General features: G+C 40.5%; 2 protein-coding genes across 2 annotated transcripts; one reads left to right on the top strand and one right to left on the bottom strand.

Annotated features, from left to right (window-relative positions):
- The first annotated feature begins 150 nt into the window (after positions 1 to 150).
- RBM48 (RNA binding motif protein 48) lies at positions 151 to 8841 on the top strand. Its single transcript, XM_067562203.1, has 5 exons — positions 151 to 281; positions 3427 to 3617; positions 3902 to 4047; positions 5932 to 6503; positions 8704 to 8841. The coding sequence occupies exons 1-5, from the start codon at positions 168 to 170 to the stop codon at positions 8788 to 8790; spliced, it is 1110 nt and encodes a 369-aa protein (XP_067418304.1). The 5' UTR covers positions 151 to 167; the 3' UTR covers positions 8791 to 8841.
- CLXN (calaxin) lies at positions 8057 to 25319 on the bottom strand. The gene is made up of 6 exons (XM_067562204.1): positions 24883 to 25319; positions 23280 to 23435; positions 17546 to 17650; positions 13843 to 13994; positions 11243 to 11347; positions 8057 to 9255 (listed from the first exon to the last, which is right to left on the bottom strand). Exons 1-6 carry the CDS (start codon positions 24938 to 24940, stop codon positions 9205 to 9207), a joined length of 627 nt encoding a protein of 208 aa, XP_067418305.1. The 5' UTR covers positions 24941 to 25319; the 3' UTR covers positions 8057 to 9204.
- Between the last annotated feature and the right edge of the window lie 2068 nt (positions 25320 to 27387).

Genomic DNA, 27387 nt, shown 5'->3' with positions numbered 1-27387 from the left:
TGTGCTGTCTGGCTGACCAGTCGAAATCTCTCCCGTACTACCCCGGCCGGAGCCAATGAGAGCACGGCAATCTCTCCCGCTTTCTGTGGTTGGCTGTTTTCTCGGGGAGCTGCAGATGCTGCCTGGCTGGCTGGCCGGCCGTGGCGCGCGCGGGTGGCGCCGGGAAGATGGCGGCGCCTGGCGATGGGGTTGTGGGGAGCGTCTGTAAACACCACGCGCAGCAGGACGTCTGCGACTCGCGCGCCAAGTACCGCGAGGGGCGTAGGCCCCGCGCAGTGAAGGTGGGAGCGGGTAGGCGCGGTGGGCTCTGGGCGGCTGCTCCCAGAAAGTTGTCGGTACTTACTGGTAGCTTGGGACCGGTCGGATGTACGGGCCGCCTACCGCCTCTTTCCGCTCAGCCGGGAAACGTCGCCGCGCGAGTTCGGGGGTCTGTGGAGCCTCTGGGGGTCTTTCCTCAAATGCCCTGCCCCGCCCCTGGGGAACGGATTAACGGAACACAGCCCGGCCTGCCTTCTGTCCCCCTTCCTCGCCGGGATGCACACAGCCCAGCAGGTCGTGGGGCACAGCAGCGTGTGGGCTGTTGCCGTCGGTCTGTCCTCACTGGCCTAGTGTCACCCTTGGACCGCATGCTGCAGCGACTGGAGGTTTATGACTATCCTTGTCCCACTTTGGGACAAAGCGTTCCCTCGATGCTGCCGTGCCACCTGGAGGCACCTCCAGCACGGGGCTCAGGCTCAGGCCCCAAGCATAATTGTTTTGGGCCCAGTACAAACTTGTAACACGGGCCCTCTCCCACACACCCATGGGGGTTGTGGCCTCTGGGCCCTGGTAAAGTGTTCCCTTTTCCCCCCCATGTGGGGACCCTGCTCAGGCTGGCTCTGGCTCCCCAGTGGGTTGTGGTACACTCCATGTATTTATTTGTATGGCAGTCTGGTCCAAGGCTGCAATCTGTCAGGCTCTATGAGGTGATGCAGAGTTTACAGTTTTACAAATGACTCCTCACTCACCCACCTGGAGCTGGCTGGAAATCAATGAAGTTTCAGTCTAACACTTGCCCCAAAAGACTTAGGAACAGCTTGACCAACTAACCTGTGTGCATCTCTCATTACAATAAACATCTGTTTGTTCAGACCCCAGTTCACCCCCTTTTCCACACAAAACTGGTGGTGTTGTGAGTGTGAATCAATGACATCAGGAATGTTCCATCGTGAAACTAAATTGCTAGGAAACTTCAGTCACATTGAAGGAAATCCCACATTATTCCAAAATTCCACTTGTACTGTTTTTGTTGTGGGTCTCATTTTAGATATTTTGTTATGCACCGAGAAAGCCTGCTAGCATTCAGTTGAGTCTTGTAACTGTAGAAAACAGAAATGAAAAGATATATTCATTTGTCTTGAAAATTTGAGTGCAGCAAATACAGATCCAGGGCCTAGCCCTGCAAACAAGCATGTAATTTTATTCATTCGATGGGAATACTCACATGACTAAAGTTATTCTTGTTTTTGTAGGGTTAGGATTATAAAATGCGATTTTGAGTGTTGATTAAAGTTGAGACCTAAATATTCCAACTGTGTCCCTTGTCAGTATGTTATAAAAGCTAATTAAATCATATTCAATGAATATCTATGATTAACTAAAGGCTAGTTGAAGAAAGCTGCTGGATTGCAAAATAGTTTTCATGGGTTTTTTTTGTGTGAGTTTTGGAAATATACGTGGCTCTTCTTATGAGGCATCTCCATTACTGGAGGTTTGCAACCATGGTAGCCCATTCTGTATGATCTTCTGCAAATCTCTTTGTGGATGAATAGTTCTTTTGATCCACATAGGATACCACATTGGAAAGGTCTTTTTTCTTTCGTGTCCTTTTGTCATCAACTTTACCTTCCAGTGCCTGTTAACATGCATCACCTGCTGAATCTCTTAAAATATGCCTTACAAATCAAATCTTTCTTTTAATAATATCTCTAACTAGATTTTGCTGAGTTTGTCATCTGCAATACTTCTTTTTGGTTACAGGGTCGTCTATGATTTTTTTCTTTAACAGCATAATTCAAAGGATTGTTGTTTCTTTATTATTGATTGTTTGAATATCCATGTTTCACAGCTGTAATTTAACAGCCCAAATATAAGTTTTCAAGATTTGGAATTTAGTTTTCAGACCTATGTCTCTTCTCAACAGATGTTTATTCTTCCAAAATGTCTCTTTCACTCCTGATATTCTGGTGTTGACTTCAGTATCTGATCTTCCATTTTCAGTAATGATGCTTTCTCAGTAGCAGTAATTTCTCAGTTGCTGTACAGCGGTGTTGTTAACTGGAATCTTGCATGTTTTCCAAGGATCCTTGTATACCACCATAGTTTGTCTTGTCTAGAGTTGACATATTCTTTGCCATATTCATATATAATTTCCACTAACTTCATCAGACCTGCTTTTCAATCAGCCAACAGCACTGTGTGTTAACATTTGTTATGCAGATGACATTTTCTTTTATTCTTAATACTTCCTTCTATTTTATCTACTAATTTAATCAAATACTAACTTTAAATGTTGAATAAAATCAGTGACATTATGCAGTTTTGACTCACTCCTTTCTTGATATCTATTACATTTTCATTTTCATCTTCCATTATAATCGACTTCCAATTCCAGTATAATTGTTATATTATTCCAAGTTCATATATATCAATCCCTACAAATCTTAATATATTGAGCATTTAGTAGTGGTAGATCCCGTCCCCATTAGGGGACAGAGTCAGAATGATCTCCAATCCTGCTGAAAGGGGAAAACCTGTTTTATTCTGAATATCTTGACTCTAATGCTTCCCTAATGCACATGTGCTATATGGTCACTGTACTTGCAGAGCAGTCTGCTCTGAGTATGACACTGCAGAGCGTCATATTATTTATCCCACTGGGGATCCTTCATTTTCCCCCATGAAAATTCACCATGTTTCTAACCAAAGATTTGACAGGAGTCACTTTTTAATTTGTCAGTGCCAGAAGATAATTGGTCAGAAAAGCAACTGTTCATTGTTGCAATGAATTTGTACAATACCGGCTAGACTTATAGCACTGCTCTTTACTGGATGAATTATCAGACCCACTCAAAAATATGCCATAAGCCCTAACTCAAATTGCAGGCATCTGTTTTTGGATCAGATCAATTGAGTTCTATTCCCCCCTCATTGATGAGGAGGTTCTTGCAGACCATGGAATTGTTACAAATTCCTACTGGGATCCTACAATATTGCCTTTGCAAGACTCCAGGTGCAAAATCAAAGGGGTGGGTATTTTCAGAGTTCTAAGAGGGTTTTAGGACCAATAGATAATATAAGAAAATTACTTAAGCTGTTTAAATGTGATATTTAATGTTTTAATGCAAGATAAGTACAAATGTATTTAAATGTTTTAATTTCTTTCAGGTGTACACTGTCAACTTGGAATCTCGTTATTTGCTAATACAAGGAGTTCCTGCTTTGGGTGTTATGAAGGAATTAGTGGAACAATTTGCATTATATGGTGCCATTGAAGAATACAATGCTCTAGATGAATATCCAGCAGAACAATTTATGGAAGTTTATCTTATCAAATTCCAAAAATTACAGAGTGCAAGGTATTGCAGTAGATAACATCTGTCTGCCTTCCATTTTCTTTAATCTTTGGTGTCTTAATGTATATTTTCAGGTAAATTTCTTGAGATTAAAGTAAAATATTCATCTTACGTAAATATGTTTGGTACATACGTAAGTGGTGTGTTCTCTTCACAATGTCATAACTCAAATGTTTTATTACAACATAGATCAAGAGAAAAACCAATAATTCTCAAATGTTGTTAAAACATGAATTGTGATAAAGTTGGAGTAATGTAACATTTGAATACAATTTCCTTTTGTTTAGGATAGCCAAGAGAAAACTAGATGAACGGAGTTTCTTTGGTAGTTTGCTTCATGTGTGCTATGCTCCAGAATTTGAAACAGTCCAAGAGACTAGGGAGAAGCTGCAAGACAGGAGAAAGTATATAGCAAAAGCAACAAGTAATAGAGGTTTGTAGTTGGACATCCTATTGGAAGTTTTAAATATCACTTTTGTTGTGGGTATGTTTTGGCAAAGTAAAAATGTTTACTTTTGTAGTTAATTGTTCATATTTACTTTGCTACAAAATGTGCATGTCTGTGTCCTCACTACTTTAAGAGCAGAATGGAGCCATCTCTCATTGTTTAGTGGGTTCTAAATGATCCCACACAAAAGATGGGGAATAAGAAATGCATAGCTTATGCTTCTGTTTCCCTCGTTTCTTTTCTTGATGACATTTCATTTATCAGAAACATAAGCACGGCTAAGAAACATGGGGCAAGATTCTTATCCCTGCTTTGACCCCTTTATGCAGGGTAAAAGGCCTGGAGTGGCGTAAAGGGGCCCTAAACATCATGAATCCATCAAGGGGAGAATTTTCCCAGTGCAGGCACTGGTGATGGGGACATATTGGGGTGGGATATGTCAATGCTGGAGCTGCAACATGTAGCACTGTGGAGATCCCAAGCAGTGCTGTAGCCCATAGAACAGCCGCGGGAGTTGCTGTAACTTAGGCCTCTGCTCCAGGGCAGCCTCGATTGGAAGGGCACAAAACTGACTTAAAGCCACATTAACTAACCAGCTACCCTCCCTCTTTCTGCCCCCCACCTTTTGGAGTGTGAGTTGTATGCTGCATCTCCAAGAAGCACACCATGGAATTTCATCCCTGGATTTTATAAAGTGTTTAGGCTCCATGTGCTTTATACATTGTCATCGTACGCTCAAGATGCTTTGGTTCTGACTGGGGAAGATAATTGCACCAGTGAACTTCTGCAGTATAATTGAAAGAGGAAATAGTTTACATAGGATAGGTGTTAGGAACACATTGACTTGGCTTTCTGAACTCTAGTGATTTCACACTTACTAATAATCATGAACTATGATTGCTAAAATGTTGATTGCCATAGCACTTACTGGAAATAAGTCTGGACTGTCAGAAAGATAATAAAATGCAAGTGAATTAATGTTAGGAGGTGAAATATTAAATTTCATGGGACTAATTTAATATTCCATCATAAACAATGTAAAGATAATTTTAAGATTGTAGTTAAATACTTGCATCAGGAGATGCCAAAGTTAAGGTTGTTCCCTCCTTATGCCTCTATATTATGATTAGACTTGGAAGGATTATATTTTTATTTTGTAAAAGTCAGTAAACATCAATTTCAGCATATCCATAAATATTTTCATTGATAATCAAAATGTACAGATACGCAAAGTAAGAAAAATGCTGCATGAGAACTTATTAGAGTATAAGGATATTTATTGCGTGTATTTCAACATGTGATGTTGAAAATTTGTGTTTTAACGATTATAAAGTTTAATTTAATCTCAGCGTCTGTCATTATATAATTACTGTCTGACCACACAATTTTCTGCCACTGTGAATATTTAAATTGATAAGAATTGCAGACTATGCTTAAAATATATAATTTTGCACAGTTGTGAACATTTAAATGGATAATCTAAAAATGCTTAAATTATATCCATCAAAATGATTATAAAATTGAATTCTGCCAAGCTTAATTATGATAGTCTTTAATTACATGAACACTTATAATTTAAAAAGAGTTGGAAGAATTGTTTGCTTTCCTTTTTTCTCAAAAACTGCAGAAATGTTTTTGCTCAAATCTTCCAAAACAATTCATTGTTAACTAGAAGCCATGCCTGGAAAAGAGTTTTAAAGGTGAAACTTTTGAAAAATGAGTAAATAAAAATTGAGGTTAGACTGGACATGGCTATAAAATCCTGACTGTAGTGGTCAGCCTCACTATAATTCAGCTAAATAAATGCTTTTCTTTGTTATGTATAATTTAGAGAAGTTCTATAACAGTCAAACTCTCTTTTCTGTGTAGAAGTTCATTTTGTGGCAAAGAAGACACAGGAACCTAAAATGACTGTTTCAAAGAACTCAGAACATGACTTTATACCAGAAAGCTCAGGATTCAGTGCAGCAGATGCAAACACTGGTAACTGGGATCTCTCTGCACATTGTCCTTACCCTTACAAGCCATCTTGCAACTTTTCATCGGTAAACACAGCATGTCCTTCAGAAGACAACTTTTGGAGTGGGTTGGCATTCCCTCAGTATATCAATAACTCTGCTGAAACTTCTGAATACTTTAACCAAAGTACACCTTTGACTCAAAGTGTACAACAGGGAGAGCATACTCACACACCAGTTTCTCTTGTGTTGAAAAGAAAAGTTCCTTCTGATAATGGAATTGGCAGATTTATGCCCCGAACAACTCAACTGCAAGAGCGAAAGAGAAAGAGAGACCAAGGCAATCGACTTGCCTTCATTGGAATGGATTCAGATAGTACTGAAGTCATTATTGGTCCCCGGCTACCAGAAATACCTAAAGTGGACATGGATGATGATTCATTGAATACTTCAGCAAGTTTAATTCGAAATAAACTTAAGGAGGTATGCACTCTTAAAAAAACAAAACAAACCTAATTTTGATTTTTCAAATATACATTATGCTCTTGTCATTCATTAACAATTGGTTAAATGTATTTATGGGACCATAAAGTAACTTATCTCAACATATTGGATATTCTTTCAGCAATTTGATAATAATTGGACCTGATTCGGAGAGGGGCAGAGCACTCCTAATTCCCATTTAAAGTCAGTCACAGGTTCTCACCTTCCAGGGTCAGGCCAAATGTCAAAAAAAGCACCTAAAACCAGAGAATGTGGGGTTTTTTTTAACCCTCTACTCAGTACATTCAGGTTCATTTTGATACTGCACCAATTTTGTGCTGTTGAAGTATTTTCATTTTATACAGTTGTTTTTTAGGCTTCCATTTTTGGAAATAAAAGTAACATCAAGATATTATTTTCCATATTCATTCATTTTCCACACACATTTCACTTCTCCTTGCAGTTGGGGGTGTCTAGAACAGCTGACCAAATAATTCGATTTTAGAAGTCTTCATAGTGCTGGACTTAGATTCTGAATATAACACAATCTTGTTTAAGAACCTAAGTCTTTTTAATCTTATAAATTTGTGGAATCATGGTAGACTGCATAACATCATTTAATTCTTTGCTGTCTTATTTAGTCTGCATTCATTTTGAATGAAACAAAAGCACCCAGATGCTGTGAACTGTCTTACTAGAATTTCCTTCCCCTGTTACATATTTGAAAATTGTTTATTTTCTTCATTGATGTTGAATACTGCCCCAGCTGAAATATTTTACCTGAAAAGCTATATTACAATGAGGGGCTCAAGATTATTTTCATTTGCTTCGAACAGTAAAGGGGTTAACAAGTAGGACAGTTTAAGATAGCACCAGCTCTGAAGTTCAGAAAAATATAAAGTTAGAATTGCCATTTCTAAATTCATGGGTAAATAATATAAATGCAGTGATAATTTAGTCTGTCTTCCTCCAATGCATATTATTTAAATGAGAGTTAAAGGAAACATGCTAGGAAATCAGCTTGCGTGATGCAAAAATTTAATGGATGCTTTCCCACATTTCCTTGGGGAAAGTATAAGGGACTGACTGGCATAAAACAAACTCGTGTTTTGGCAAAATATTTTGGTTCATTTTAGTTCAAACTACCTACTTGGTTCCTGGTTTCAAAATGTAAAAAGCATTCAATCTTGGAAAGCACAACTTTTAAACTTCAGTTTATTAAAGGCTGTTTTGGGCCAGATACTGATACTTGTACTCATACAGAGTAGAATTTCAATCCCTAAGTGGACCAATTGACTTCAGTGGATAGCATCTGTATCTATACTGCAGTTCTTGATTCAAAATGAATTAACATTTTCATTTTCAGAATTTTTACTGATGCTGCTGCACTTAGATTACAGGTTGTCTGGTAGTTACATTTGAAGTAAAGCATTTGTAAACTAAGCAAATCTGTTATGGAGTCAAAAATATGGATCCCCAAATGCCCTGTGTAGAGTCACTTTTCATAATACAGTGACCCTTTAATAAGAATAATAATACACGAGGTAATGGGCAATAGTGAACACTTATTTTATTGTTATATACTTTTTGTATTCAGTAGGCTTAGGCTAAGACAATTAAGCAACAGAGACAGCTATCTTGAATAGAACAAGCTATGCAGATTTGAAGGGGCCAGACTGCAACTAAATTGCTAAATCAATCAATTACACATCACTGTAAAAAAAAAAAAACGGGGGGGGGGGGGGGGGCAAAAATCTCACTTTATTCCAGAGCACTTTTCTTTTTCCATATTACAATTTTAGTGGCAGGTGGCTAACTCATGCTTCAATATCCCTCTAATGTTGATGCAAATAATGAAAGTATGCAACATTCTATCATTACCAAACCTGCAAAGTCAATTCTTTGTTAAAATACAGGTTGTTTGTCACTGATTCACTTTCTTGTTGATGCTGTACTGTTTTCCCAGTATTCCCAGTTATTCTAAGAATTAAAAATTGTACTTAATTTGTGCATAACATTCACTTACAATTTCGAGTGGAGGAAAGTTTATAATACCATTGCAATGAATAAAAACTGTACAATGCTCCTAAAACTCAAATATCAAAGTGACATAAAACATCCAGGGACCTTTGTTCTAAAAGCAACAGAAGCAGGAATAATTACAATGTTCTGAGTTTGACTTTTTGTTTTTTAAAACTAGGTAGCAGTTTCTGTTCCAAAAACATCTGGAGAAAAGCCAGAAGATAGTCAAACAAAGCCACCAATAAAACAGAGAAGAAGGATATAGATACTGTTGGCAGCATCCTTGGTGTTCAACTGCCTTTAAAGGACGTAATTTCCGTTTTTTAATTTTTGTAACATCAGAGGTAAAGAAATATTAAGTTGTCTGTATTTTATAATATTTTTAAGCAGTGCATAAAAATTCATGATTATAAATCTTTTGGACGTTTCATTAAACAAATGAAATGCGCTCTTGTATCTCAGTAGCCCCACACACATTTTATACCTCATGAAAACCTGTAACTCCTTATAGGTCATTTGTATTATTCTCTTATCCATTCCTTCAGTAGCATGTATACTGAATTTAAGGAATGGTGAGATGCAGTATTAAAGTAAGAGGCCTGACTTGCTGCTGGTTTTACTGTCTTAAGAAAACTGATGCAGAGAAACTGTCCTTTACAGCAGTGTTCCAGTTGCAGGTCTACAGGTCACCAGTTTCTCGAAATGCCTGCATTTCAAATGCCATGCTGCTCTGTAAAAGAAAGAAGACAACACAACATGATAAAATAGGTTAATTAAACTAGTTTAAGAAAGGACGAACAGTTATTCAGAAAATAGTGCTAAATTGAGGCTTACAAGAGTAAACAAATTACTGAAAATTTGAAAACATCTTTCCAATTTCTCTTATGCTACCTGGCAATTAGATAATGTAAATTAAATGTAAATGGTATCATAGCTAAGAATTTAAGTCAGAACATTCAAAGTGATGGTTCCTTTGGAAAAACAAAGGAAATTTATTGTGACAAAGCTCTTCCTCTACCTCGGTGGGTCCAGTGCTTCCTTCTAGCAGTAGGTCAGGGAACTACTTCACCCCTTAGTGTTCTTCCACCCTCTAGTTGCGGGGAAGGGTAATACAGCCTCTTTCAGATGGCTGCTCCCTGCTGGGTCCCAGTCCTGTCTTTGGCTCTCAGAGGCCCTTGTGCCTTTGCTGGGGCTCTTGCTCCTCCAGCGAATGGCTGGTAGGGGGTCGCAGGTGCCTGGTGCCACCCTTGACTCTGGGCCCTAACCCAGGGACCCTACAAGTAGAAGCCTTGTGCTGTGGCTTCCGGAAAGCTGCTAGCTTCCCTGGGTTACTTCCCTGTGCCCCTTGACTTAAGGTCTGGACCCTGCTCGGACAGGGGCCCTTCCTGGCCTCCTTGACAGGGGAGGTGCTTGACCTCTGACAGCCCCACTGGGTGTGATAGTGCCAAACCAAATGTCCAGTTCAATCTTTCCCTTCTGGCAGGGTCTTTTCTTTCAGGCCTCCAGGCCTGGGTTAGGTCCTTTGCCCTTTTCAGGCAGGGTATTTCCCTCCCCCAGTCTTTGTATCTGCAGGGTTCTCTTCTGCCAGCATTCTGCTTCTCCTAAACCCTCCTGGCTCTTGACAGCATCTTGCCTCCTCTCACACTCTGGTAGCTTACCTCAACCTCACTCTCACAACTCCAGCCACACCCTTTCTCTGGAGAGGAGGCTTTTAAGGAGTCCTGGGCGGGGCCTTGATTGGCTCCAGGTGTGTTAATTGACCTGGAGTAACCCCTGCTCAGCTACCAGGCAGAAACGGGACTTTCTGAGCCTGGGGCTAATATATTGGCTTTCTAGCTCCGGTAGCTATCTAGTCTGACCCTGTCACATTATGTATAGTTATAACTAGATATACTATTTGAGAATATCCTGATTTTTAAACATCTAAAGTTAAAAGAAAAAGCTGCACTGAAAATGCTTTCTTGCTTTGGTTTAAGAAAAGTAAAAGAATAATGAGGTGCTTGTTTTGGTGGTGGGGGGGATGATTTATGCTATAGGACAGTATAGAACATATCCAAACTTCTGGGACTGGAGCTGCAGGCTAACATGCATTCATGTGCTCTCCTTTTCTACTTGAGCCCTGGTTTTCATTTAAAAACTGGTAAGCTTTGTCTGGCACAATACATGAAGCATGGAAGCTGAGAACATACAACAGTTGATCTGAATCTTCAATAGCAGTTTCCCTTATCTCTAAAATTAGGATAAATCCTAGATCTGGGTAGAGAATAGTAAACATCTTCCATGATGATTTTGAAATTTCAAAAATCTGTTTTTGTTCTGAGTCAGTATAAACTTCCAAAATGTTGAAGTTTTGTGCAAAACAGAATCCAAGCTCTCCCTGAGCTGCCTGGCGGGAGCATGGGAGGTGGGGCAGCTCTAGGAATTGTGCCTCCTAAGAGTCTAAGCTCTGGGACAGTCTGCTTGGCTGGCTGTCCTGGAGCAGGGATCCTGGAAGCCCTGGATCTGCAAGGAAGTGTTGTGTAGGCCCTACTATGGTAGATATACATGAATCCAGCATGGACACATGAATATCTCTCAACTGGAGATCTGTAAAGGCACTTCTCAAAGAACTGTGAATGTATGTATTGTGGTGTGAAGCTTTCAAGGCAATAATTAGGCTGAAGGGCAGTATTCTCCCAAGTTATTTAATATTTTTATATGCAAGAATGATGTAATACCTTGATGTCTGGCAAACATGGTCCAAATGCTTCCAAGAGAAGATTTTCATCACTTACAGCTTTTTCAAAATCTGCGTAAGAGAGCTTGCCATCATGGTCATAGTCCTAGGAAAGGAGGATAAGCATTATTGGTCAAGAAAGGCTATTTAACTTACAGTAACTGAGTTTATGCTATAAAATAATTTAATCTTTGAGTGATTGTCCAGGGGGCGGGGGAGGTGTATTGTGCTTGAACCCTCTATGTACTCCTATCTCCCACCTGATGGCATAAGGGCGGAGTGGGCCAGCTGCCCTGCAGTTCCATAGCCAATGCAGAATTCCAGAGTAGGAGGATTCCATAGTAGCCAGGAAGGAAGGCTGGTCATGGAATCCATGTGGACAGTACATCTCAAAGAACCGCAGTTACTATAAGGTAAAATACCTGTTCTTCTTTAGCAATTGTCCACATGAATTCCACTCTTGGTAATTAATATACAGTTACTGAAGACTAACACTTCTAACCAAATAACTAATTACCAATACTACTTCTAACCGGCACAGTGCACAGAGATGTAGGCAGAGGGGTTCTCTCTCACTGCCATGGGCAATAATTATGAACTGAGGGATGGTTGGGTCCACTCTACCCTTTTTATCCTCCGAGAGGATATCTCGCAGATATCTAGAGCAGACATGACCCCAACAGACACTTCTGGCCAAGAGATTCTGATTTAACGTGCATGGGATACATGAGCACCGAGCGTGGAGTCCATATGGACAATTCGAAGAAGGAATTATTTTATACAGTAGAACCTCAGAGTTACGAACACCTCAGGAATGGAGGTGTTCGTAGCTCGGAAATGCTCGTAACTCTGAACAAAACATTATGGTTCTTTCAAAGGTTTACAGCTGAACATTAATACAGCTTTGAAACACTACTATGCAGAAGAAAAATGCTGCTTTTTTTTTTAGTAGTTTACATTTAACACAGTACTGTACTGTATTTGCTTTTTTTCTTTTTTCTCTGCGGCTGCCTGATCGTGTACTTCTGGTTTCAAATGACGTGTGTGGTTGACTGGTCAGTTCGTAACTGAAGTTCTACTGCAGTTGCATTTGAAGTTGCTTTAAACATATAAAATTTCTAAAATTTGAAGAGAAAGCAAACTGGAAGCATAGAATGATTAAATGATGACCTAAAAATGATCTTCCATTACTTTTTCTTTTGTACTAGGGGTGAGTTTAAGTTACTATCCTAGTATTTTTTTCCCCCTCTCTTTTCTTACATCTCTGTCTGGCGCTGTCTCACCTCAGTTCTTCAACCCAAAGAGAAACAAAAGCAGTTAATGTCAATTCAGTACTGACTGGCGGTGTCACTGAAGAGAGACTCAAAGCACTCTCCCTCTGTGCCTGATACTGCTCTTTCCTTGCTGCTGCCAGGCTAGTTCTGAAGGGTTCATTACTAACAGAACTGACATAAGTAACTCTTGTGACTGACTGATTGCTATAGTCTGACTCAGTGGCTCATTTCAATAAATAGGAATAAATACATTTTTAAAAAATGCTGTTGCAGCCATGCAATGCTTGTTTATGGCTCAAGTTAAATCAGATAGAGTTTGAAGAATATATCAAAGAAATGTTTAACTTTATTGTTCTTTGACACTCTTAACTCCTGTGATTTTATCATGAGTCTTGTGATATTTGATTTCTTTCTTAAAGCCCTAGCTCCTTAAACCATCTTATTCCGTGAGAATCTTGCTTTTTAAAAGGTATGAAAGCTAAGTTTCTAGTCCTCATAGTTATAGAGAAAAGCTTGAAAAAAATTAACCCTAAAGTTTCAAAAAATAGAAAGTTAGTAAGAAGAATTATACAATTTCATTTTAACATCTCATTTTTAAGCCAATTTCATTATTTCTATGAGTCTAACGTGATTTTTGAATGTTTGAAGTTGGCAATTCTATTGTTCTCACACATAATATTACTTGAATATTAAACAAAGTACCTTTTTCGTATGGCAAAGAAAGGGTATGGCAACTTGCCTGTATTACTGGAAATGTTGCTGCAACTTTAGCATCCATTTCTGCATTCATTACTCACAATCAGGCCCTTATGAATGGCTTTGATGTTGTACTCTAACAGAATTAGTAAACTAGAGAAGTAAGATTTAGCTAATAAAATCAAGTGAAAAATACACAATTTTAGTAAATAATTAAATTGTAGGTGACACCTTTTATTGAAATAAATACAGAGTCTGAGACTCTCATGGTCTCATGGCTAGGATCAGCCTTATCTACTGGATTTTTTAAAAAAATATTCATAAGTCTAAAAACAAGTATCTTTAGTTGATCAGGAGAAAATATATTAGTGTAATAAACTGAGCAAAGAAGGATGATTTTGTTGTTAGGACACTGGACTGGGATTCATGAGATCTGGGTTATATTTTTGGCTCTTCCTTAGACCTCCTGTGTGACCTGCGTAAGTCACTTAATATCTTTGTGCTTCAGTTTCCATTTGTAAAGTAGGGATAATATTTTCCTACCTCTTGAGGATATTGTGAAGAGCAATTCAGTGATATTAGAGGGGTGCACTGTAAATAAAATAAATGGCTATTTAGGTATGGTACTTGCCATTTTCTTCAGTGTTATTTCTACCAAGTCCTTAATTCCCTCATCAGGATCTTCTTCTGAGGGTTGCTTTAGCAGGCTGTTCTTCAGCATATGAAACATTTCCTCTCGTGAAATGTATCCATCACCATTCAGATCATAGACCTCAAAACAATCTTTTAAAAGATAAATCTAATTTAGTTTCATACAAACATTTCCCAAATCATTAGAGTTGCTTGTTAGTTATGTGCTAGAACAGGTAAAGAATTTTATTCTGAGTAGGTCAGGTACAGAGAAGCATTTGCCATGTACAAATATTTTCTGCTGCTTGTTAATTATCATTTATTGATCATTCATAGCTAACCTTCATTTCAGCTAAAATACATATTACTGAGTGAACAAAAATATACAATGCATAGCAAGTGAAAGATTTTAAATAACAGTTACAAAGGTGAGTGGTTATTTGGATTATAAGGAAAGCTGTAAGAAAGTTTTTGGTCCTAAAGTTCAGACCAGAGTTTGCTGAAGTTGCAGTTTGGGGTACTGATATTGGTGAATAGCTGGGCGCGCTGCACAACCTAAATTCTTGTTTTGTAAATGACTAAATGTCAAGTTGGCAGCAGAGTCCTTTGCCTTTCAACAGGGGCTGGATACCCCCCCATTCCTCCAATCTGCAGGGCAGGGACAGGGGCCTGAGCCCCTATGCTCTAGAGTTGATCGCAGCTCAGAGACCCCTGGAGACTCTGTGGGGGGCTGGCACTATCAGGGCTCCCCCATCCCAGCCCTGAACCATGTGGGAGAAACATGCGCCAGCCCCTGCCTGGTCCCACTCATCAGGGCCTCCTGTTTGGAGGGAAATAAAAAAAAGACTACTATTCTTATTCTTTCTCCTGCCATTCCCTAAGCATGTTTAATATGTAGTGAAAGTTTGTTTCCAAACAATTTGTAAATTAATGCCTATATGAAAGATACTGAGTGAGAGGCAGAGAGGAGAGAACGGATTCAATTACCTATAGAAGTATTGTTACCTTTGTTTGCATTATATGATAAACCTAACCAGTTCAGAAGCTAGGCCAGAAAATTTGAGCATGAACTATATCAGTTCTAAAACAGCACATAGGGCATCCTTTAAAGCAAAGAGAGAATCTCCAAATATTATAAAAATAATAAATAATGGATTAATATATATAGCAAAGATAAAACTATCAACAAAAATACTTGTCATTGCTTTCTTTTTGTTAATATGTGACTACTCTCAATGAGTCTTGCGGTACTGTAGTACAAGATGCAAGTGATATGTTTAACTTCCACAACAATAAAAATGTTTCTGCCTATGGATAAAATCCTGCCCCTGTTGAAGTCAATTGGAATTTTGCTACTGACTTCAATAGAACCAGGATTTCACCCTTTGTCTTAAGGGTGTACCCCAACTGTGGTGTCAGAGAGCTGTCAGTAATAAACAAATTCCTTCCTAATGCACAATGAAAATATAGCCAGCATCATACTATATTCACCGGCACGCAATGCTTAAGCTGTCAAAATTCCACCAACTCAAGCAGGGTTAAGACCAAAAAGCTTAAAAAAAACTAGAAACATTTATGCTGAGTATTTTAAAATGTTCTTTCCTTTTTATTGTTCTCTGTCTCTTCCTTCCTGGACACATAGACTGCTGGCTAGTTTAAACTGTAGTGAAAAACCATTCCCTTCTTCTCCAAAGTCCTTAATATTTTAAATAGAATTTTTTAGCAAGTTTTGTAACAGTCTTTCTCCTCCTAAATTTAAACCTTCAGTTTTGGCTTTTTTTTTTTTTTTTTTTTTTTAAAGCAACAAACTGTAATGATAGCCATCAGAGAGCTTATCAGACAGGGTGGCTTTATTCAGATTTATCTAATTTCAAAATAGTCATTTGAATAGAGTGACCAGGTACTGCAGTTTTATAGGTGTCCTGGATAATACAAAAATTGGTATTGTTTCAGTATAATGGGAGTCTATACCTACAGCATCATGATTATGTTAAGGTCCAGCTGCATCTGTGTTGGGCTGAAATTCAGTATGGCTCTTTCTCTAGAATTAGTGTGGGGAAAATGAATTTGTGCAGTCCTTGACACCACTGCATGGTAGAACACAACAGTTCAAAGGACAAGCGGAGCACGAATGCAGCTGAGCCCCAAATTCATCTATAAAGGCATGGAAGGAGGTGCTGCGGGTCACAGGCCTTGTTTAGATTAGGATAGAAAGTATATTTTTAAAACTTGTAAAGGCCTGGGATAGAGACAGCTATGGAGAAGTCCCTTCTAGCTGCAATTGTCAAGTGGCTCCAAGTTTATCTTGACTTTCAAACCATCTCAAGCCCGGCCCCAAAGAACAAATGACTCTAAACAATCCTAACTTCTGCTAAAACCTTCCAGTCCTTTCTTTTGCTAATTACACTGTTTTAAAAAAGCTTTCAGTCAGTAGAATATCCACCCAACCCTCCTATTTGTAAATACTATTCCAAACTGGTTTGGCCTACTTGGGTTTGTCACGTGAGCTGGTCGAAATATTTTCAATGGAAATATTTTCTGTCAAAGTGCTGTTTTGTTGAAAGTGAAATGTTTCTTGGAAACCTATCTGTTTCAATGACAGGTTTGACAGGAAGGTTTCTCAGGTCCAGGTTTGACTCTTTGGGGGGGAGGCGAGTGATCATGACTTTCACTCAGAGGTTAGGGCACTGGCCTGGGAGGTGGGAGACCCACGTTCAACTTCCAGCTCTGGAAAGGATGGAAAACTTGGATGGAAAACACAAACAAAATTCCAATGGTAAGAAGCTTAGGAGGACTCAACCCAATGGCATTAAATTGTTCAAAGAAAACCCTTCAAATTATCCTGAATTTTATAAGTAGCAGATGACTAGATGCTCTGCCTGATTTGGAGCAGGGACTTTCCACATATTAAACCAGTGCCCTAGCCACCAGGCTCCCTCTAGGTCTCATTCTGCATTGAAACAAAAGCAAGCTTCTAAACCGTGAAGTGTTTTGCAACATGGAATTGTCATCTTCCATCCAGCTCTATTTGTCACCTATTTGATTTGGAGTAGATCTCTGCATAGCTCCCATCTGAGCAGCACTTTGAATTCTGCAAAACCTGATTCTGAAGAACCGTCCAAACCCAGCAAAATCAAATGGAGGTGGGGGTTGATGATGAGAGCTTGTTTCCACCTCTTATATGAGACCAAGCAAATGTTTTTGCTTAAAATTAATGCAGAAATTTAAGCAGTTCTTTTAAAAGATCTTAAAAGAGACTTTTAAGATTAGATTAAAGACTATGCTTCAAAATAACAATTTCACCATTGTAGGCTGACTTTTGCACCAGTGTCTAGGACACAGTGGCGCCCGGACGTCTCTGCACTGGCTTAATCCCTGTGAAGTTCCCCATGAACACCATTTCACATGGCCCAGTTTGGGCCTTTAAATGTCTTTAATTCTTGGTCTTAATATCTTGATAAAGACTTTTTCCCATCTGTGGGCTCTAATGCAAGAACAGAAATGGAAAACACAAAATTCCAATAGTAACTAGCTTTGAAGGACTCAACCCAGTAGCATGAAATTGTTCAAAGGAAAACCCTCCAATTATCCTGAATTTTATAACAGCAGATGATTAGTATTAGTTACATTTAAAAAGTAGATTTGTATAATTTAAATAGTAGTAAATTTAATTATTACTAAAAACTGAAACACACAAACCTTACATTTCATCTTTTCTTCTAATGTTCCCCGAAGAAATATTGATAAACCTTCTACCCATTCTGTTACACTGACACAGCTGTCATTGTCTTTGTCAAAAGCACGGAACACTGAAAAGAGAAGAAAGATTAGTGGTATTGCAAATATAATACTTAGAGGGGCAATGCAGAGCCAAACAATTCAAAATGATCTTGACAAACTGGAGAAATGGTTTGGTTTTGGTAAGGACAAATGCAAAGTACTCCACTTAGGAAGGAATAATGAATTGCACAAATATAAAATGGGAAATGACTGGCTAGAAAAGAGTTCTACAGAAAAGGATCTGGGGATTATAGTGGATCACAAACTAATAAGCGTCAACCATGTAATACTGTTACAAAAATAGCAAACATCATTCTGGAATGTATTAGCAGGAGTGTTGCAAGCAAGACTCAGCACTGATAAGGCCTCAAGTGGAGTATTGTTTTCAGTTCTCAGCTCCATACTTCAGGAAAGATGTGGACAAATTGGAGAAAGTCCAGAGAAGAGCAACAAAAATGAATAAAGGTCTAGAAAACTTAACCTACAAGGGAAGACTGAAAAAACTCAGTTTGTTTAGTCTGGAGAAGAGAAAGGGGGGGGGGCGGAAGGGATGGATGACATGACACACATGACATGATAATAGTCTTCAAGTATGTAAAAGGTTGTTGTAAAGAAGAGGGTGATAAACTGTCTTCCTTATCCATTGAGAACAGGACAAGAAGTAATGGGCTTAAATTGCAGCAAGGGAGAGTTAGTTAGACATTAGGAAAAACTTCCTAACTGCAAAGGGAATTTAAGCACTGGAACAAATTACCTAGGGAGATTGTGGAATCTCTGTCACTGGAGGTTTTTAAAAACACATTAGACAAACACCTGTCAGGGATTGTTCAGATAATCCTTAGTTCTGCCTCAGTGCAGGGGATGAACTAGATGACCCACTTAGGTTTTTTTCAGTCTTCCATTTCTATGATTCTATGAAATAAGGCATTAGTTTATTTCATTTAGTGTAAATATGAAAAATGCCTTTTTTCTGAAGATGTTTGTGTTTTTATTTGCTTCACTTTTGCAAAAATTCCCTTCCTCGACTATTCTGTTGAAAACCATATGAGCGTTAACGTCCACTTCCATAGGAATCTTGCATCCAGGATTGACAGTCTTCTGCTCCAAACTCCTATTGGGAATCTAGGCTACCACAGGTGGAATAGCCACTTTGTTCTGCTAGCTGACCTGTTGCATTGCTGGGTTGATGCACACCCACTAGGCAGCACAAATCCCATAAAACCATAAAGGACATTCACCATTAAAAACAGGTTTGCAGATAAAAGGACTTTAGCAATAATGTTTTGTCTTAGGCAGCCATGGAGGAAGTTATCTAGAAAATCCAACTTTTTTTTTTGTGGTACACTCAATGCCAACAATTTTCTGCCATCTTGCACGAACCAATATGCATATTTCTTTTCTTTACCCTTCCTTATAATAAAAAATAAATCTACTGTATGTAATTTTGCTATCAGTGGCTCCTTTGTTAATACTTAGTATTTTTATTGTGCTTTGCATCTTAAAAGTTCTCTTAAAACAATTAGTAAGTTAGGCCCAGATCCTCAGTGATATTTATGCTTCTAACATTCATTGAAATCAATGGGAGTTAGGCTCCAAGTCTCAAAGGTATTTAAGCACCTTAGTTACAGTTACAGCAATATTCCTGTGCTGTTGCAGTGAATTGAAATATTACACACATGAAAATGATGTGAAAAAAAATTATATAGGTTGAGTCCAGCACTGCAAAATTAGGAAATGCCAGTATTAAAGTTGTCCGTTCAATCTTACTTCAACCTGCATTATGATACAGTCTTTAATTACATGTTCGTGTACTATTTTTTCCACAGGACCAATGCCTCATTCAGTGCATAGGATGGCATTTCTGTATTCCTAGGATGGAAGAGGGATCAGACCCAGTGATGGAATAACTCAGATACTTCCCCTCCCCAGCACTTCTGTGTGTGGGAATTAGACCCATCTTTGCAGCACTTCCTCAGTAATGTCTGCTCAGTTCCCTCCACTAGGCACCTGTATGCCAGAGGGAATTCATACCAATGCAGTAGTGCTCCAAACCACTGGCTTTCAGCCACATGGGTTGGGGAAGAAAGTGCATTTTTGTGCACTAATACTTGCCCATCACTAGTATCTGCGAGTGAAGGAAAGAAATCTATGTTGATTCAGCAATACCGCCATGTCAATCTGCTTTCAGTACCCATGCTCAAGTGGGTATCCATTCTGACATAGTATTCCCTAGTTTTTCTCCCACTGGCACCTCACACTGGGGGAAAAGAGCTGTCTAAAGGCAGTAATGCCTGCCTGCTGACCTCCCTATAGTAGCTAACTACAGAGAATGAAGGTGGCTATGGCTCTACAATGCCTTCTTCTAGGATCATACTTTCAGCATCTAGGAGGGAGCCTGTCACGTGGGTTGCACCACACCCCCATTCATAAGCCTCCCCCTCCCAACAATGGAGGGAGCTGTCCTCAGCACAGCAGTGCTTATTCATTACCTACCCTTCCTGCATCAAAAACAAAGGAGATGTTCTCTGTGCAGGAGCACCAGCACATGACCCTGCCCTTCAGCACTTTAGCATGGTGTGACCCTAAGAAACGCTCAATACCATCTGCAAGGGTTTAGTGTTCTGTAACAGCAACTCCTATCAGGCCTCACAAACTCACTACAAGTAGCACATTGCTTTCATAGGATTTATCTATAATAAAATATTGTGTGAGGTATCAAACAAAAGCCGATGACATGCTGCTGGTCATTGGTACTGTGATGAAATACATGTACTGACACTACATAAGGAATCATGTATCTATACTGAAATGATGTTTTAAAGTTTGCAACAAGGTAGAGTGGACAAACTGGTCTTCTGCCAGACAAAAGCACATGTATTCAACTAATGTAACTCAGTCTCCAGTGTAAATTAAGCACAAAGGAAAGTCAACTGGAAAAACAGGTTGACAAGGGGATGTGAAACAAACAGGAGTATGGGAGACACCATGGAGCCAGTACCCCAGGAAGGAAACCACAGGAATCATCCTGACTCGGGGGACAAAAACAATGGACTTGGGGTATAAAAGGAAGGCACCAGGACTCCTCTTTTATCCCACACTTGAAGGGATGTGCGGTTATCCCCATGAAAACAGGATCTCAACCAACCTTGTTTGAAACGCTGCACAAAAGGACAGAGGTGCAAAGTTGCTCTAGATAGGGTTAGCTTGTTAGAGTTAAGGTTTAGTCTAGTAGAAGTGTGTTACACTTTTGTTTTACTTGTAGTCTGTTGTTCTTATTACCCTTGCTCACTCTCTTAAAATATTAGCTTTTGTTAATAAACTTATACTTGCTTTCACTATACATTACAATATACATTATATTAGAGCTGACACAGAGTTGAATCAAACAAGCTGGTCGGTGTATGCCCTTTGGGAATAGCGAGTCTGGTAATTACTGTGAGTGTCCAGTCACAGGGGCTGAAGAATGAAGGGGGCTGTTTCTGAGGCTGGGTGTATCACTTTGGGGGTTCACCCAGACCAGTAAGGATGTCACCACCTGCCCTGTAACCCTGGGTGCTTCTGTGCTGTGCAGCTTTGGTTCAGAGCCCTGCCACCAGCAGCATGTTCACAGCACAATTGCTTCACCAAGGCTGCCACCAGCCTTGTTACTCCTTGCAGGATGGCACCAACAGCCCTTCCAGTCCTGAGTCTCCTCAAAACCATCTCCCCTGGAGTTTCCAGTCCAGTTCCTCTCACTAGACTCTCACAAACTTTATTAAAATCACTGCCTTTACAGTGAAAGAAGACATACCAGCCTGCTAGATTAGCTGAGGATTTTACCCTTTAGTTTAATATTCAGCACTGAGATGGTTTTGTAAAAGTAAAAAGTTTACTAACAGAGCCCAGATTTAAGTGATACCAAGTAAAAGGTATAGAAATGGTTACAAACAAATAAAAGTAAAAATACACTTCTAAGACTAATTTAACAAACTAGAGTTATTTGTTCAAAAACATTTTCTTACCACAGTCATTCTTCCAGCAAGGCTGGGCAGTCCTTAGCCAGGATCCATCACACAGAGCCCAAAGCATTGGTTTACTCTGCCTCCTCAGGTGAGGATAAAGCAAAGTCTTTTTCCAGTTTCTTACACTCCCCCAAAATTCATTGTCCTGGTGTCAAGAGCCAGGAAAGTCTGCTTGGGGATTCAGTCTTGTCTGCTCTGGGGGAGGTGGGGTGGGAGCAATGCCATCTTGATCAAAGTGTCCAGTCCTAGTGAGTTCCCATGTAATGTTTCCTGCTGCAATTTTTACCAAATTATGCAAATTATGTCTTCCTTCCTACCTGCAATCCGATTGCTTTGCTTACTGCTGATGTATCCCCATTGTCCATGGCTTGCAAGACAGACAGGGGGAATTCATAATTCTTTGTCTAAGAAAAACCTATCTATCAACTTTCCTGACATGCCTGGTTTAAACACATTTTAGTCACACATTTTCAGCACATCTGTATTGTTCTTTGCATGTCAACCATACATACATTGTGCAATAATATTATTGATCAGTGAGTTGCTAGATGTCCAATGACACCTTTTAAATAAATACGACTACAGTGTGTGGGGTGCACTGAACTGGTCAGGCTAGATGAGACTCACTGCTACATACCAGATAACCCCTTGCCCTCTTATATTGGTGTGCTCTTAGGGTCACTCCCTTACCCCCCTTACAAAGCTGCAGGAGAGTTAGCCACTGGCTGACCCATATGCAGTGAGTCAGAACCCTGGGCAGGGTATCTGCCATGATATTTTCTTTCCCTTTTATATGTGCAATCTCCATATCATATTTTTGGAGCATCACACATCAAATGTTAACCTGCTAGGCAAAGTAAGGACTGGGAGAGTTCTGAGGAGTATGTTTGGGTGGCTAATTGACTTTGAGTTTCAGGAAGCTGATACACACTTTTTAGCACCAGCAAACCTCTCTCTCACTGAGGCAGGGAGATAACACTGTGACCAGGTCCTGGGCATCCCAGAGAAAGCATCACATGGGTGAGGGACCATACGCAGTGCAGATGTGTCAATCAATGGCCTTTTTCTAGGAAACGTCTATCCTCTGCTCTAAGAAAGAAATTGTCAAATTTTTCCATAGTTTGGATTATATTTTAATAAACTGTCCTTTGGACATCTCCATTTGCAATCACACACACCACTTTGCCGGCTGAGCAAGATGCCACTTGCAATTGTGCAACATCCTTGCAACTACAGCAACTATTCTGTTCTGTGTAGGTTCTTATACTGCACACATCACCATAGTATTTGAGCACCTTCTAGTAGCGCATTAAGCAATGTGACTAATATCTGTCACGTGTTTTTTCATTCCTATGGGGAGAAGGGTGTTCAGTGGAGTGTCTTGTTTTGGTAGGATTTTTTGCTTGAGGTCGGGGCAGTGTTACTAAATATACCTGCACCTCCTCCTTGTTTTCAGCTACCTTTACAGGCATCAAGGCTCTTCTCTGCAATGCTCTTGTAATATCAACAAGAACAGGGAGCCAGCATCATGTGAACTTGAAACACTCCATGAACCACTAGCACAAGCTTCACAGACCAGTTTGGAAACTGTTGCCCTAGGTGTCTTTCACAGAAATTAAAAATAATCTTACTGCCTTTTTGAATCTGTTAGTCTCACCTCTGTCCATAATCATGTCATCTGTCATCCCAAATGTGACATGCAGAATGTTTCTGAACATGTTACGATCTAAGCCAATGATGGCATGCCGATCACTGGGTTCAACCACCAGGGTGTTGAAGAGCTTTATGAGACATTCCACTTCAATTTTATTGACTGTGAAGTAGAAATAAAAGTTATATATAACAGAGGTTATAATATTAAGTTCCATGCAAAAGGAGAAGCTTCAACCTTAATATTTTAATAAACCATTAGCAAGTTAAAAAAACAACAGAACATGAAGTAAATAACTGTCAGGGACAGATCCCCCCTTTACTGAGGAGGCATGAGATAGGCAGTTCAGTCCACAAAGAGCGGTAACACTAGCTCAGCTATATGTAAAGGAGAATACAATCATTTCATTCATTTTCATCAGGTTTTAGGCTCTGTAATGCTGTCAGGATGAGAAGTGACAAGAAGACATTGTTTCGGTCTGCTATTTTATTTAGAAAGCTCACTAAGAAAGCTGAAGAAATGCTATGTAAAGGCTTTTAAAATCAGGATTAATAATACTTTGGTATTTGTTTCTTTTAACTGTTCCACCCTTGAAACCGGTCTCTTCAGCATCAGACCGAACCACCAGAGATCATCAGCTCCAATGCCACTTTCATTCCTGTGAAAATGGACTTCGAGTCACAAGAAACCAATAGGACACTTGTTTTCAATATGCCTTAAAAACTTTTGTCCATATATACTTTAATACAGGCTTAAAGAGAGAAGCTTCTTCTAGCCCTCTCTCCTTTCTCTCAGCTATACAGCCTTCTCTTAAATATTATAATAAATGTGTGAGCAGTCAGAGCTTCATGACTTTCACTGTACTGTTCACCACATTCATTTCACTGTGACAGCTAAGGTAGACCTCAGATCTTTCTACTCAGGCTCCCCAGGAAATTCCCAATTAGCTTTTAGCAAGGCCTTTACAAACTAATCAGCTACAACTCCATCCTGTAGTAGGCCATGTTACATACTGGCCAGTTCTTTACAACATACAGAGAGACTGGTATGTTCCCCATGACAATTTCAGAGCCCAAAATGTTGAGAGGCCGACAACAGTGTAATCATTTAATAGAGACTTAGACTGAACATACAACATACTGTGTGCTAGATACATAAGGGGTGAGTGGGAGCCGGTAGGTCTGATTTTGTGAGGGGACCTGCATGGGTTTTCTAAAAGACCTGGTAGAGTTATGATGGTACTAGTTCCACAGCAACGAGGAACTGCAGGTAAATTCATGGGGGGTTAGTTCCATGGGAATGAGGGGGCTGTAGGGTAATTCCTGGGGACTGACTGGGCATTAGGAGGCTGAATCCTTAAGGATACAGGGGAATTCCTGCATCCCAGTTGGGCATTACAGAGCTGGATCCATGGATCTGCAAGGGAATTCCGGGGACCTCTCTGTGTGTTAGGGGCTGGATCCATGGGGCTCCAGGGGAAATCCTGGGGCCGGGCTGGGCGTTAGGAGGGCTGGATCCATGAGGCTGGGGCTGGGTGAGGGGCGATAGGGGCATGCCTGGAGTAGGTGGGGGCTGGGAGCGCGGGCCCAGGGCCGTGCCCCGCACTCACAGTGCTTCGCGCTCCTGCACAGCGACTCCGCCAGCTTCTGCAGCTTCTTCCTGTTCATGGTCCCCTCGAGCCAGCGCGGCCCGCGTCCGCCGCTCCCCTCCTAGGAGCCGCGCGCCGGCACCATGGAAACAGAAGACCGGGGACCAGCCAATCACAAAGCAAGAGCCGGGGTCTGCCGCAGAGGGGCGGGGGCTCAGGAGGCGTCGTTGCCTAGCAACAGTGCTGCAGCTTCCTAGTCCACCGCCCAAGTGGGGGGAGGGGCCGCTTCTCTGCCGGGCGGCCGTGGCCGGGTCACACACCCGGGCTGTGCGGAGCCAGCCTCGCTCCGCAGTCGCCGCGTGGAGCGGGGCCGCACCCTGCCAGTGCCCTCCCCCCGGGCCCGTCCCCTGCTCTCGGGCGCCTCATGGCCAAGTTCAGCTCCGGCTCCTCCCGCTGAGCCGCCGGGTCTCCTCACCCGTCCCTCGCTAGCCTGCCCCTCTACCCAGCCGGCTGGGAGCCCGGTCCGCCCGCTCCCTCGCCGCCGGCTGCTCTCCGCCTCCAACGCTTGAAGCTGCCTGAGGACCAGCCTGTCTCGCGCCGGAGGCCCGAGAAGCCGCAGAGCAGCCGCAAGAAGCTGAATTAGTCTGTTAACAGGGGAATTAACACGCTCAGGCGCGCCCTCCTCCTGTGGACAGCCAGCAGCACATCTCTGCAGCCTATGGGTCAGAGCCGCTGCTTAAATTGTAACGAAAGAGGGGCCAGGGCTCAAGCCATTTCTTTACATTCATAACTGATGCAGTAAGCCCAGAAGTGCTGGGACTATGAACTGCTAAGCCGAGCCCTGGCACAATTTAGGCCCCGGACAGAGCCCTTGGCTTGTATCTGCCCCTCCCCTTTCTTCTGTTTTCACTTCTCCCTCTCCTTGATGATTACTTACTGGCAGCTAGTAGAGTGCTGCTCTAGGTTTGCACATTTCTATCACTTCAAGTCAAACAACAAGGCTTGGCCTGCTCCTCCCTGCAACACTTTTCAGTGAGCAAAGCTCGACAGCAGCTTTTATTTACAACCCGTGAATATGAGAGAGGAAGTGGTGCTTGCACAGATCATATTATTGTTTAGAAAAGACCTAGTGCAGGCCAGACCTAAACGGCAATTCAGCTGTTCCTCAGAGGGTCCAGTTCAAGTGCCAAAGTTTGCCCTTCGGTCACTCAGCAACAGCAAATATTATATAGCATTAAGAGCCTCTGGTTTGCTAAGCTTTGACAAGCTTTTAAAAATAATGTTCTGACCCTCTTATATGTGACAGGTTGGTACAATATCCTTATGATGATAAACAGGTGTTCAGACTGTCACCCTTTCAAGCTGTGTAGAATGATGAAATGATACATGCTTCTCCTGCCTAAAAGCATCCAAATTTAAAAGCATTGGTTCTAAAGTTAGGTACGAATGTATCTTTTCAGAGGCACTGTATACTAGTAACTCCCACTGAAGTTGGTGCAGGTGTCGAGCACCTGTGAAAGTCAGGCCATTTTTATTTTGGTGTTTATGTGTAACTCCACATACAGGTATTTGGCCTGGGCATTTGGGGATGTTACAAAGACATTCAACTAGCTTACTCTAGAAGCATGACGTACCTTGTAAGTATAACATCATCATAAAGAATGTCCTCTAAAATGAAAATGAATATATAGTTAAGTACACCCCGGTAACCCTGAACTGTACATATGGTATACAATCGCACTCCTCAGGTGCTCTAATTCCAGTCATCAGAGACAGGAAAAACTGTTGCCACAGCTATGCCTAAAAGGCTTTATGTTTCAAGGGGCTAAATGTCCTCAGCACCCATTAATTAAATGGGAGTTGAGAGCACTCAACACCTATTAGGACTGAGCTATAATAAAAATCTTACTGTGGATGAGAAGGCAAAACCATGATGGCTTGTGTTCCACATAAAAAGAAAACACCCCAAAATCAATGCATATCACATGCAAAAGAACAAAATTAGTAAGGAAATAATTTGGTTTAAAGCTTAAGCATAAGGAGTCTAAACATTTGCTAGCTAATATGTCGGATAGTACTTGAACATCTCCTGAAAAAGGGTGTATAAAAATAATTTTAAATTTAAAAAAAAAATTAAATGTACAGGTTGCTAGTTCTGTACTTTCTTCCCATTGTATTAGTCTTAAACTGCTAAAGTGATGTTTTGTATGTTTTTCTTTAGTTTCCTAAATGTTAGTAGAAATTTCTGTGAAGAAATGTCACGCTTAAAATGCTCATCTATGAAAAAGACAAGTAATACAGGGCCTTATTAACATTCTTATGGGGGAGAACTCAACACAATAAACAAATAATTCTGGTTACATTTGCCACTAGCACCACATTCTGCTATATTGAACTTACACGAGTTAAGAAAGTTGCAATGCTTTGACCAGACTACACCCCTCCACCAGGATTTGCTATCAATGTGATGTGTACTCCTGAGTCACTTAAATATATCTGAAAATCCTGATAGCAACCTAATTTTAG

The sequence above is a fragment of the Emydura macquarii genome, unplaced genomic scaffold (genome assembly GCF_026122565.2).
Source record: "Emydura macquarii macquarii isolate MOO-44397 ecotype Brisbane River unplaced genomic scaffold, CSIRO-AGI_Emac_v2 contig_2422, whole genome shotgun sequence".
Classification (NCBI taxonomy): domain Eukaryota; kingdom Metazoa; phylum Chordata; order Testudines; family Chelidae; genus Emydura; species Emydura macquarii.
Note: the sequence above shows the minus strand (reverse complement) of the source record. Positions and strands in the feature narration are given on the sequence as shown.